The sequence below is a fragment of the Neopsephotus bourkii genome, unplaced genomic scaffold, assembly GCF_033783945.1.
Source record: "Neopsephotus bourkii isolate Nb327-2 ecotype Australia unplaced genomic scaffold, CSIRO-AGI_Nbou_v1 NB_580, whole genome shotgun sequence".
Classification (NCBI taxonomy): domain Eukaryota; kingdom Metazoa; phylum Chordata; class Aves; order Psittaciformes; family Psittacidae; genus Neopsephotus; species Neopsephotus bourkii.
The window spans coordinates 42,205-55,820 of NW_026901081.1; the positions used below are offsets into that span (position 1 = coordinate 42,205).

At 57.7% G+C, this 13,616-nt stretch overlaps 1 protein-coding gene across 1 annotated transcript; it reads right to left on the reverse strand.

Moving 5' to 3' along the window:
* Positions 1–6,368: 6,368 nt before the first annotated feature.
* Positions 6,369–12,711, reverse strand: WDR73 (WD repeat domain 73). Its single transcript, XM_061351345.1, has 8 exons — positions 12,671–12,711; positions 12,471–12,538; positions 12,242–12,330; positions 11,372–11,460; positions 10,049–10,116; positions 9,157–9,315; positions 7,992–8,366; positions 6,369–6,628 (listed from the first exon to the last, which is right to left on the reverse strand). Exons 1-8 carry the CDS (start codon positions 12,709–12,711, stop codon positions 6,390–6,392), a joined length of 1,128 nt encoding a protein of 375 aa, XP_061207329.1. The 3' UTR covers positions 6,369–6,389.
* Positions 12,712–13,616: the final 905 nt, after the last annotated feature.

Genomic DNA, 13,616 nt, shown 5'->3' on the forward strand with positions numbered 1-13,616 from the left:
CCACTGGTGTTGTCACTTCATGCAGCTGCCAAAGCCACTGCAGGGCACGGCCGGAGGGGTACTGGAAGCACTGGGGGGGGCTGCACCGCTTCCATTGGCACCCCCTTTTCCCCATCCATCCATCCATCCATCCCCGTGTCCCCTTTCCTATGAGCTGCCTCTTTTATGTGTTTTCTATCCAAGTCCAGTCTCAACACCAGTTTGTAATGGGGAGGATGGGGTGGGGGGTGCAATAGATTGGGGAGGGGGGGGGGGTCGGGTCTTTTCTAGGCAGCCTGCTCATGGGAAAGGGCACCCACACACTTGGGGTGTCCCCTCCTATCTGGCCCTGCTGCATGTGGGATGCACCAGCCTGGCTTTGCCCCAAAAGGAGGCAGCAGGATGGGTCTTATCCCAAAAGCCTCCTAAAGGAGCCAGCCCCGGGTGGGGGGGGTCATCAGCTCCAGTGGGATTTACACCAGTGCAGCCTCCCTGGAGGGATGCAGCTGGGAGCTGTGGGTTGCCAGGGCAGGGAAGCGCATCCCACATGGATCCATGCCATCAGCCACGCGATGCCCGCACCGGGAGAGGCTGCAAATGCCCCTTCTGAGCCCCAGCAGGGTCGTTCCACTGGGGATGGTTCCCCCATTCCCAAGCTGCCAAGCTCCCCTGGTCCATGTTTCCCCCCTGTCTGTGCCTGCATGGGGTCAAGCACCTATTAGGGGATGGGGAGGGAAGGGGCACACAGCATTTGCCACCTTAACCAGTGTGTCACCGGGTGCTCGTGCCCATCCAGCACCCATCCCACCCCATGGACCCTCACCGGGGTCTTGGGTCTCCCATCACACCCAAGAGACCATTCCCATTATTTATCGCGCCGTTGGGGCCAGCGTTGGCATCGGAGAGCGATCCATGGGGATGGCTCCATCCCTCTGGATGTGGGGGGGATGATGATGCGCTCCCCCCCCCATCCCCGTTATGGGGTAAAGCTGATGGGCAGCGTGGTACTTCTTTTGTAAGTGGTTCCTTTGTACTGTCCTGGGTCACCCCCCCCCCCCCGTGATGTTTCTGTGTCTGTCAAATAAATTATTCTAGTTTATTAAACTCAGAAGGACAAAAGGAAGAGAATAAAGAACCAGTCCCGGCGCCTGGACGCGTCTCTTGGCTCGGGACGGGGGACGTGGAGCAGGCCCGGGGTGTCCGAGCACCTGGAACACAGAGGAGGTGATGGCGCCTCAGCATCCTCCCTAAGAGCTCAGCTCAGTCTCCCCTCGGGCAGGTTCAAGCCATTCCCCTTGGCCTGGCCCTACAGGCCCTTGTCCCAAGCCCCTCTCCAGCTTCCCTGCAGCCCCTTTAGGCACTGGAGCTGCTCTAAGGTCTCCCCTTCAGGAGTCTTAGAATCATAGGATAGTTAGGGTTGGAAAGGACCTTAAGATCATCCAGTTCCAACCCCCTGCCATGGGCAGGGACACCTCACACTAAACCATGGCACCCAAGGCTCTGTCCAACCTGGCCTTGAACACTGCCAGGGATGGAGCATTCACAACCTCCCTGGGCACCCATTCCAGTGCCTCAGCACCCTCACAGGGAAGAATTTCCTCCTTATCTCCAACCTGAACTTCCCCTGTTTCAGTCTGAACCCATCACCCCTTGTCCTATCACTGCAGTCCCTGATGAAGAGTCCCTCTCCAGCATCCCTATAGGCCCCCTTCAGACACTGGAAGCTGCTCTGAGGTCTCCACGCAGCTTCTCTTCTCCAGGCTCAACAGCCCCAATGTTCTCAGCCTGGCTCCATACAGGAGCTGCTCCAGCCCCTGAGCATCCTCGTGGCCTCCTCTGGACTTGTTCCAACAGCTCCATGTCCTTATGTTGAGGACCCCAGAACTGCACACAGTGCTCCAGGTGAGGTCTCACCAGAGCAGAGCAGAGGGGCAGGATCACCTCCTTCGCCCTGCTGGTCACGCTCCTTCTGATGCAGCCCAGGATACGGTTGCTTTCTGGGCTCAAGCGCACACTGAAGCCGGCTCATGTTCATTTTCTCATTGCCCAGCACCCCCAAGTCCTTCTCCTTGGGCTGCTCTGAATCTCTTCTCTGCCCAGCCTGGAGCTGTGCCTGGGATTGCTCCCACCCAGGTTCTCCTCTCCAGGCTGCCCCAGCCCCGCTCTCTCAGCATCTTCCCCCCTGTTCCTCTCCCCAGCTGCAGTCTCTCTCTAGGCAATCCATTCCCTCCTGCATTAAGGTGTGTGTGAGCCTCCAGCAGCATCCCAGCTCCAGCCTTGGTGTTCCCAGCATCCCTGTGCCGGTCACCTCCCTGGATGGCGGTGCTGGGACACCCCTGCCTGGTCCCTGGTCCCTGGGATCAACCCCAGCTTCCCTTCCAAGCTCCTTATCCCATAGGAGCCTTTGGCCATCGAGCTTCATGGCACATCCCCGTTCCAGATGTGGTGGGCAAACACCAGCTGGCTCCTGGCCTCAGCTCACACCGGTGCCCACGTGTGTGTCCATGTTGGAGCCATGCAGATCCATGCATCCCTATAGATCCCTATAGGGTGCCCACTGGGGTGTCTCCCAGCACCCTGCTTGCTCTAACACCTGAAATGAGGGGTGAGGAATCAATACCCCAGCCCATGCTCCCTGCCAGGGTGAGCACAGGGCAAGGCATGGATCCCCTCATCACTGCCCTGCATCCAAGCATCCCCCAGCAGATGCAGCCACAAGACCCAAGGAGGGGATGAAGGTTTGGGCATCCCAAAGGGAATGATTTTGGATGGCCACACGCTGTCTGGCAAGAAGGGTCTGCAGGGGATCAACAAGCAGCATTCACTCTCTGCCTGCTGAGGACCATTGGGTTGATGGTTCAGTTCGTAGATGTGCCCTATAGGGTGGCACTATGGGGTGGATACACCCAGGAGCTGGTGCCCATCACCAGCATTGTGGCCAACAGGTCAAGGGAGCAGCAATGAGGGAAGATCCGAGTGGAACGTCCCAAAGGGACATTGTGAGAGCAAAGGAAAACAGCAGGGGTTGAGGAGAGGCTGATGCTGCAACAGCTCTTGCAGGGGGTGCTCGAGTGGTTTTAAGACGGGGACTTCTGCTTTGAGGCCTTGTGTTGCTGCTTAAAACTGCTGGGATGGGTTTGGGGGGAGAAGATGGGCGCCAGGGATGTGGCTGCCCCATCCCTGGCAGTGCTCAAGGCCAGGTTGGACACAGGGGCTTGGAGCAAGCTGCTCCAGTGGAAGGGGTCCCTGCCTGTGGTAGGGGTTGGGAATGGAGGAGATTTAAGGTCCCTTCACCCCAAACCAGGCTGGGATTCTATGAGAAATGCCATCACCAGCATCATGTTAAGGGGAGATCCCCCTGCGCATCATCCCTCTGCGCATCATCCCTCTGCGCATCACCCCTCTGCGCATCATCCCTCTGCGCATCATCCCCCTGGGCATCATCCCTCTGAGCATCATCCCTCCCTACCACAGATGCGAGTGCTGCGGTTTGGCCACCTCCATTCCCTGGCACATCAGGGTCAAGCTGCACAAGAAGGGTTAAGATCATTTGTGGGTGTGGGGGGGGGAAAGGGGAAGTTTAGATGGGCACAAACTGCGCTGTTGCTGAGGCCCTGCTCCTCTGTGAGTTCACTTCTGCATCCTCTGCACCGCCTGCATCACTGTGATGGGGAGGGAGCCAGGCTCAGCTCTGCTGCTTCTGCTCCTCGGCTCCCCCTGCAATGGGGACAGGGAGGAAGAGGAAGTCTGGTGCTGGGGAGGGCTGCGGTAGGGAGAGGAGCTGCAGCAGCAGAGCCCTGCACATCCGCTCCTGTGGGATGGGGGCACCCCCAGAGCGTGAGCAGCAGCGCAGGGAGGGGATCCTGCCCCTCTGCTGGGCTGTGGGGAGACCTGAGAGCAGCTCCAGTGCCTAAAGGGGCTGCAGGGAACTTGGAGAGGGGCTTGGGACAAGGGATGCTGGGATGGGAGGAGGAGTAATGGGTTCATCCTGGAAGAGGGAAGAGTTAGATGGGACATTGGGGTGAAGCTCTTCCCTGTGAGGGTGCTGAGGCGCTGGCACAGGGTGCCCAGAGAAGCTGTGGCTGCCCCATCCCTGGCAGTGCTCAAGGCCAGGTTGGACACAGGGGCTTGGAGCAAGCTGCTCCAGTGGAAGGGGTCCCTGCCCATGGCAGGGGTTGGGGCTGGATCAGTTTTAAGGTCCCTTCATCCCAACCCATTCCATGGTTCTGATTCCCAGGAGTGCCTGAGCTCCAGGATCCCTCCCTGAGCACCTTCACTGGGACTGCCCCAGGCCCCACTCTTGGGCCAGCACCTCCTGCCCTCCCCACTCTGGACATCCCAGTGCAGGCCATGGGCACACGGTGCTCCCATGGCCCCAGTACCTGACACAGGGAGCCTGGAAAGCCAGGAGCCCTCTGCAGCCCCTCACTGGGGCTCGAACCCCCCCAGCCCCTGGCAAGACCCCAGTCTGACATGGCCAGAGCTGCACTGGTTCTGCTGGGGACCTCCCAGGGGTGGAGAGGAGGCATTGCTGCACCAGTGCTCAGCATCTTTGGGCTCAAAGAGGCTTTCTTCTTCCCACTGCTGGTGGTGACACAGGCTCCAGAGCATCAACCCCCAGGGTCAGGCAGGCCCCAGTTCCACACTGCAACACAGGCGTTTTGGGAGTGGAATGTCCAAGCCCACCCAGTTTGTGCTGGGAGAAGACCCATGAGAAGCTTCCCTGTGTTACCCAATGGCAGGCAGAGGTTTGCAGCCTCAGCCCCCGCAGGCAAACACGCGTGTCCATGACCCAGCAGTGCAGGTCAGTACAGCGCATTCCCAGCTCCAAGGCTTCCCCCAGCACAGCCTTCACCCCAAGGCACCCAGTGCAGCACCCAGCCCTCTGCACCCTCCCGACTGCAGACACAGGCAGGGGGGGACAGGGGATGTGGGGTGATGGGAGGCAGGATGCAGCCTGGCACCTACTCTGTGAGCCTTTGCACTGCAAGATGCAGCTTGGATGCTCCAGTGGGAGCAAATCCCAGTGCCAGAGCAAGGCAGGGAGCTCCTGCCTGAAACAGGCTGGTTTCCATGGTCAGGATAAGGAGCAGAGTCCCCCCTCACCTTGGCAACAGAGTAGAACCAGTGCCTGGCTTCCTGAAGCCCATAAATTCCCATTAACTCCATCCCATTTCAACTCTCAGCTGGGGGGGAAAAGCACCCCAAGATCCCAGTGCCTTTGCTCAGGCAGGGGAAGGACAAAGCCTGCAGCAGGCTGGGGCTGCAGGGGTTGTTCCTGTTCCTTCTGCAGGCTGTGGCTTCCTGAGCAGAGGCCACCCTACTCGTGACACACACGCACGTGATGCTCTACCAGCACCCCATGGGGTGCACAGCCCTCCCCTGGGTGCTGCAGGCGGGGAGACAAGGGGTTAAATATACCACAGAGCAGCTTGTTTCTTCCAAGCACGCCTTTTGTGGTGGCTCTTTGCTTCTGCAGAGCTCATGTGTGACAAGGCAGGCCATGGGGGCTATGATAAACCCGTGGCAGGATGTTTGCTGTCAGCAGATACAAGCAGGATACGACGCTGCCTGTTGGAGACAGGAGAACAACCTCACACCACCAAGAGTTCCCATTCAACAAGGGCAAGTGTAGGGTCTTGCATCTGGGGAAGAAGAACCCCATGCACCAGTACAGGTTGGGGACTGACCTGCTGGGAAGGAGTGAAGGGGAAAGGGACCTGGGGGTCCTGGTGGATAGGAGGGTGACCATGAGCCGACACTGTGCCCTTGTGGCCAAGCAGGCCAATGGCATCCTGGGGTGCATTAGAAAGGCTGTGGTTAGTAGGTCGAGAGAGGTTCTCCTTCCCCTCTACTCTGCCCTGGTGAGACCCCATCTGGAATATTGGGTCCAGTTCTGGGCCCCTCAGTTCAAGAAGGACAGGGACCTGCTGGAGAGAGTCCAGCGCAGGGCAACTGAGATGATGAAGGGAGTGGAGCATCTCCCTTATGAGGAGAGACTGAGGGAGCTGGGTCTCTATAGTTTGGAGAAGAGGAGATTGAGGGGTGACCTTATTAGTGCATATAAATATATAAAGGGGGAGTGTCCCGAGGATGGAGCCAGGCTCTTCTCAGTGGCAAACAATGATAGGACAAGGGGCAATGGGTGTAAACTGGAGCATAGAAGGTTCCACGTTAACATCACGAAGAACTCCTTTACTGTGAGAGTGCCAGCGCACTGGAACAGGCTGCCCAGGGGGGTTGTGGAGGCTCCCACATTGGAGATACTCAAGGCCCACCTGGATTCTGTGGTCTCTGTTTCAGAAGAGCTCTCTGCAGTTGGTCCTGGTCTCTACATGCAGCTCAGCACAGCCTGTGCATGCAAACGGCCCCATTGCAGCCTCCACCTCGCAGCTCACCCCAGGTACAAGCTACCCACACGTCCCTCCGGGCTGAACCCAGTCCCAGATGCTCAGGGAGCCATCGCTGGCTGCTGATAGCAAAGTCCTTGGTTTCTGGGGGTGCCACGTGTGAGCTGTGACCAGGGGAGGGTCTCCATTGCTGTCCTCTTCCCCAAACGTGTGCCCTTGGTGGACAAAGGTTGGCTCTGCTGGTTTGGAGGAGCTGGCCCAGTTCCCAGTGTCGTACACATGCACAGTGCCATCGAAACCTGAGGAGAAGGAACAAGAGACAGCACAAATCAATGGTGTTGGGGCCGTGCTGCTGAGGGAGAAACCAGGCCAAAGGCTCAGCCTCAAAACCTGTGTGAGCAAAGCAGCCAAAGCCTCTGAGGAGCTTGCCTTGAGCTCCCAGCTGCTGAGGTGAACGCAGGCCAAACCCCCCCCCAGCTTCCACATTCACTGCGTGGGTTTTGCAATGCTCTGGCCCTGTTATCAGCAGTGTCCCTGCAGCCAGGAGGTCACTGGCACCCTCAGGGCAGTGTGTGCACAGGGCTTGGGGTGTTTGTGCTCCTAGGGGGGAAGCTGGAGCCCCCCCAAACCCACCCAGGCTCCACCAGTGGTTGCTGGGGAGAAGAAGGAGTAGAGGACATTGAGCAACCAGGTCTGCTGGCTCCAGGGGCCACCGCCTGCCTGGGGTGTTTGAGGTGGGGTGGAATTGGTAAAGACACAGCTCAAACTGTCCCTGTCTTTGTAAGAGGGTGGAGCAGCTCCTGTATGGAGCCAGGCTGAGAACATTGGGGCTGTTGAGCCTGGAGAAGAGAAGCTGCGTGGAGACCTCAGAGCAGCTTCCAGTGTCTGAAGGGGGCTGCAAGGATGCTGGGGAGGGACTCTTCATTAGGGACTGCAGTGATAGGACAAGGGGTGATGGGTTCAGACTGAAACAGGGGAAGGTCAGGTTGGAGATAAGGAAGATGTTCTTCCTGTGAGGGTGCTGAAACACTGGAACTGGAACTTATAGAACCATAGAATAGTTCGGGTTGGACTCTTCATCAGGGACTGCAGTGATAGGACAAGGGGTAATGGGTTAAAACTGAAACAGGGGAAGTTTAGATTGGATCTAAGGAGGAAATTCTTCCCTGTGAGGGTGCTGAGGCACTGGAATGGGTGCCCAGGGAGGTTGTGAATGCTCCATCCCTGGCAGTGTTCAAGGCCAGGTTGGACAGAGCCTTGGGTGCCATGGTTTAGTGTGAGGTGTCCCTGCCCATGGCAGGGGGTTGGAACTGGATGATCTTAAGGTCCTTTCCAACCCTAACTATTCTGTGATTCTATGAAAGGACCTCAAGCATCAAGTTCCAACCCCCCCTGCCATGGGCAGGGTCACCTCGCTCTAAACCATGGCACCCATGGTCCGACCTGGCCAACTTCAGTGCAAGGAAGAGGTACATGCCCCATCCCTGGCAGTGCTCAAGGCCAGGTTGGACACAGGGGCTTGGAGCAAGCTGCTCCAGTGGAAGGGGTCCCTGCCCATGGCAAGGGTTGGAGCTGGAGCAGCTTTAAGCTCCCTTCAACCCAACCCATTCTATGACTCAAGAAAAGCCTCCAGCAAAGGAGCTCTGTGCCCAAAGCACATACCTGAGACAGCAAGGCAGCCTTCCAGAGCAGGAGCCCAGGACACACACAGGAACTCTGCATTAGAGCTGGGCGAGGGAACGCTGCACTTCGCTGAGGCCAAAGGCTCCGAGGGTTTCCTTACATCGGTGAGGGTGAGGTGGCCTCTGTTCGAGAGGCAAGCTATGGGCTGGGAGCTGGAGGCAGAGCCTGGAGCTGCCTGCCTGACACCCATGCACCAGTGCTCATCACCCAGCACCCAGGGCACAGACACAGCCTCCAAGGGAGCCTGCGGCTGCCGAACGTCCCCCAGGTACAGCTGCCCCTTGGCACAGCACAGGAGCAAGGTGTTGCAGTCCAGGAATGCCAGGCCACTGAGCTCCTCGCTGCTGCTGGGGGCTGCAAAAGAGAGCAGGATCTCAGGTGGTGTGAGGGGCATTTGTCTGAGCCTTGTCCCTGGGGGGGGCTTGCAAAGCACTGTGTCCTTGGGCTGCACCCCCAGAGCGTGAGCAGCAGGTTGAGGGAGGGGATCCTGCCCCTCTGCTCTTGTGAGACCCCACTTGCAGCGCTGTGTGCAGTTCTGGGGTCCCCAATACAAGAGGGATGTGGAGCTGTTGGAGTGAGGCCAGAGGAGGCCATGGGGATGCTGCGAGGGCTGGAGCAGCTCTGCTCTGGAGCCAGGCTGGGTCGGCCTGGAGAAGAGAAGGCTCCTGAAGGGGAGACCTTAGAGCAGCTCCAGTGCCTAAAGGGGATGCAGGGAAGCTGGAGAGGGGCTTGGGACAAGGGATGGAGGGCCAGGCCAAGGGGAATGGCTTGAACCTGCCAGAGGATATCACAGAGTCACACAGAAGCAAACCGATGCCAGTGAGCGATGTGAGTCTGAGGCCAGCACCTCCCTTGTCTGGGCCAGCGCATGCAGCAGCATCCCTCTGCTAACCCAGTTCTGTGCACTGAAACCATCTGTGGTGCTCTCTCAGGCCTCAGATCTGGGGCAGAAGCCTGAGGAATCACTGTCATGGGAGCAGTGAGAAGCTGGAGGCAGCCCAGAGCACTGTAACTTCTATCCAGATACATCTTTATACCCCTGGGCATGTGTCTGCGAGCACCCACGCAGTGAAGTGTTTGCTGCTCGAGCAGTTCCTCTTGCTTTACCCAAAGCTTTGCACCAGCAGACATCTGACTTCAATACCTGCCATGTCGATGCTTTTCCTTGATTCCACCTCTGTAATGTGGACACTGTCCAGGGTTGATCCATGCAGGACCCACTGGGCTCTGGCTGCTGTGGTTGCAATTCTAGCCCAAGGATGCCCATTTTCTGTCGGTATGGCACTTAGAGGTTTAATAACATCTGTTGGGAGATAAGAGCAGCTGTAAAGCACATCAGGAGTCAAGTAAGCCCTGAGATTAAGCTGTTTCACAAAGCTAAAACTGACCTACTAAAGCAATAAGGAAGCCAATTACAACTAAAGCCCTCACCAGTATAAACCCAGTGTGCCAATACATCCAGCCAGGATTACCACGGCAAATCCAGCCAGACACAGGGGAAGCTGTGAAGCAAGATGCTGATTTTCAAGGAGGAAGAGTAAGAAAGCTTTTCACAACGTTTTGCACTTCCTTTCTGGTGGTTTCAAAGTGTTTCTCAATGTGCTGCTTCCCAATTTTGCTGTAGCAAAGCAACAGCGACCCTTTCTCTAAGGCAGATGGAGGCTTGGAGAACTGAGGTGTTTTATGGGGTTTCAAAGGTAACACTGTGCCAATTGGATAAGGAAGGGGTTTGTTTGTATGATTAAGAGCTTACAACTAAGTGGAAAGCCACTGTGAGAGGCCTAAATCTCCTCCCTCCCTTAGGAGGTTTATGCTGGCAAGTCCCCATCTTTCCAAGCCACCAGAATTGGCACAGACCCTTCTCTTGTGCCCTTCTCCAGCCCCTGCCATGCAAGGGCAGTCACTCAGGATGTTACCTAATGGGATTGGTGCTCCTCTCCTCATTTTATACCCAGGCAAAAGGGGAAGCTAAAGATGCTCGATGCAAAGACTGCATTGTGAAACTACTCCAACTGAGAAACGTGGCTGTTCCTTACTAGAGTCCTCTGCTGACACCTTCCAGAGCTGCAGGGAGCTGTCTGGTGGGCCACTGGTCACCAGCAAGCTGAAAGAACAAAAAGAACCCCATAGAACTCTTCAGGAGCCTGGGACAAGGTGCTCTGCTGCTCCTCCTGTGCTCAGAGGCTTTTCCCTGTGCTTGGAGGCAAGAAGGGGCTGGAAGGACTCCTCACACCAGGGTAAACACAGTGCCAAGGAATGGCATTGAATTCACAGCATCACAGTATGGTAGAGCTTGGAAGGGACCTCAAAAGCTCATCCAGCCCAATCCCCCTGCCGGAGCAGGAACACCCAGATAAGGTTACACAGGAACGTGTCCAGGCGGGTTTTGAATGGCTCCAGAGAAGGAGACTCCACAACCTCCCTGGGCAGCCTGGTCCAGTGTTCTGTCACCTCACTGAGAAGAAGTTTAAGTGGCACCTCTTGTGTTCCAGTTTGTACCCATTGCCCCTTGTCCTATCATTGTTTGCCACTGAGAAGAGCCTGGCTCCATCCTCGGGACACTCCCCCTTTATATATTTATATACACTAATAAGGTCACCCCTCAGTCTCCTCTCCTCCAAACTATAGAGACCCAGCTCCCTCAGTCTCTCCTCATAAGGGAGATGCTCCACTCCCTTCATCATCTCAGTTGCCCTGCGCTGGACTCTCTCCAGCAGGTCCCTGTCCTTCTTAAACTGAGGGGCCCAGAACTGGACCCAATATTCCAGATGGGGTCTCACCAGGGCAGAGTAGAGGGGAAGGAGAACCTCTCTCGACCTACTACCCACAGCCTTTCTAATGCACCCCAGGATGCCATTGGCCTCCTTGGCCACAAGGGCACAGTGTCGGCTCATGGTCACCCTGTCGTCCATAGGACCCCCAGGTCCCTCTCCCCTACACTGCTCTCTAACACATATTCCATAAGTGCTAGACTAAGGATGGTGCAAAGAGCCCCAGGGTAGCATTGGGGGCTCGTGTGGGAGGAGAGAGCTGAAGGGGTGAAATGAATCAGCCAGAGGGAAGTGTATTCCCTTGGCCTAACAGCAGGAGAGGGCCCCTTTGTGAATACACACACAGAGCCCCTGGGGCTGGCAGGGCTGCAGCAGCAGGGTGCAATCCATTCTCATGAGCACCCCAATCACTGCTCCTCTCCAAACACCAAGACAAGGGGCTGGGAGGAGCACTACACGTCACTGGCCAGCAGCTCCCCTCCGTACTCATAGCTAGGTCAGGAAGCAAGGAAGGAAAAGGAGCTTTCTCCCAGTGGATGAACTCCTTCTGCATGTCCAATACACCCTGGAAGGGCCTCAAGGCCTTACCTGGTGCCAGGCACACACTTCAGGCTGTGTATGGGGCGGTCGGAGAATCCACCACATTCCACCTTGAATTCTCTCTCTGGAAACAGGCTCTGGAAATCAGAAGCAAAGTGGTTTCTTACCAGTTAACAATGCAGAGCTTGGTGTGGTTGGGTACCCTGATAAGAAACAGAGACAAGCCACCCCCTTCTGCCTGCCCAGCGATGCCTGTTCCAGCCGGAGCTGTAGGATTGAGGGATCACAAACAGCTAAAGAGAATCTGGAGGAAGCTCCTGTCAAGAATCATATCATAAAATCCCAGCCTAGTTTGGGATGAAGGGACCTTAAAGCTCCTCCATTCCCAACCCTTTCCACAGGCAGGGACCCCTTCCACTGGAGCAGCTTGCTCCAAGCCCCTGTGTCCAACCTGGCCTTGAGCACTGGCATCCAAACCTTCTCCATTCATCCCATCCCAGTCTCCCAGCACCATCACAGGGAAGAGCTTCTGCCTTGTATCTAACCTGAATCTGAATGCTCCATCCCTGGCAGTGTTCAAGGCCAGGTTGGACAGAGCCTTGGGTGCCATGGTTTAGTGTGAGGTGTCCCTGCCCATGGCAGGGGGTTGGAACTGGATGATCTTAAGGTCCTTTCCAACCCCAACTATTCTATGATTCTATGACTCTCCCCTGTTTCAGTCTGAACCCATCACCCCATATCCCATCGCTCCAGTCCCCGATGCAGAGTCCCTCCCTTCATCCACATCTCCCCTCCATCAACTCAAAGCCTTTCCCCTTTCCACTCAGACCCTGGCCAAGCCCTTAGCAGAGCACCAGGGCACCGGTGAACCCCAGCCTTAGCTCGGCCCCTGCAGACACCGAGGGCCGCAGCACCCACCTTGGGCACCACCTCCCGCATGGGCGGCGGCGGGAGCAGCTGCAGGATCTCGTTCCCACCGGCCTCTGCATACCCGGCCACGAAGACACCTTGAGGGGGGGGTGAAGCACAGGCACACGGTGACCGCCATACCCCGGCCCTATGGGGCTATGGAGCCCTGTCCCGACCCCATGGCCTCCCCTTTCCACCACCACCACCACGGCTCCCCTCAGGCCCAGCGCGCACTCACGGTTCCCCGGGGCCCATTCGAGAAGGCGGGTGGGCTCCTGGAGCTCGAAGAAGTGCAGGTCCTCGTACCTGCGGGGATAAGGAGGAGGGAGCGGCAGAAGACCGGGAATGGGAATGGGAATGGGAATGGGAATGGGAATGGGAATGGGAATGGGAATGGGAATGGGAATGGGAATGGGAATGGGAATGGGCCCCACTCACTGGCTCAGGGACTGCACCAGCCACTCGTCCTCCCTCTCCATGGCGAAGCCCGGCGCGGCGCTGACGTCACTCGGCGGCGCGCAGCGGTGACGCACGGCACCCGCCAAAGGGCGGCTCCGGACCGGATGGAACCGGTTGGAGCCGGAAGCGCTGAGGGGAGAGCGGGGAGAGACCGCCGCCATGAGGGGGAGAGGCGGCGGGACCGCGGTGTGCGGGGGGGTCGGCTGTGGGGAGGGGATCGGCTGTGTGGGGATACCCTATGGGGGGGATACCCTATGGGGGGGATCTGCTGTGGGGGGGGATCGGCTGTGAGGGGGTACCCTATGGAGGGGCTCGGCTGTGGAGAGGATCGGCTGTGAGGGGTATCGGCTGTGGAGGGGATACCCTATGGAGGGGATCGGCTGTGGAGGGGATCGGCTGTGAGGGGTATCGGCTGTGGAGGGGATACCCTATGGAGGGGATCGGCTGTGGGGGGGATACCCTGTGGAGCGGATCGGCTGTGGGGGGGATACCCTATGGAGGGGATCGGCTGTGGAGGGGATACCCTGTGGAGCGGATCGGCTGTGGGGGGGATACCCTGTGGGGGGGATCGGCTATAGAGGGGATACCCTATGGAGGGTATCGGCTGTGGAGGGGCTCCACTGTGGTAGGGATCTGCCGTAAAGGGGGAGTGTCCATGGAGGGGGCAGCGTGTGGCGGTGCTGGGAGGGCCCATTCAGGTCGTGTTGTGGCGTTGTCCTAAATGAAACATCATTTTAATAAAGGAATGATGATGGGTGTGGATCTGTAAGGGTAATGAATAATGCAGTGTGGGTCTGTACCGCTCCTGGGGCAGCCTGGGGAAGAGAAGGCTCCTGAAGGGGAGACCTGAGAGCAGCTCCAGTGCCTAAAGGGGCTGCAGGGAACCTGGAGAGGGGCTTGGGACAAGGGCCTGTAGGGCCAGGCC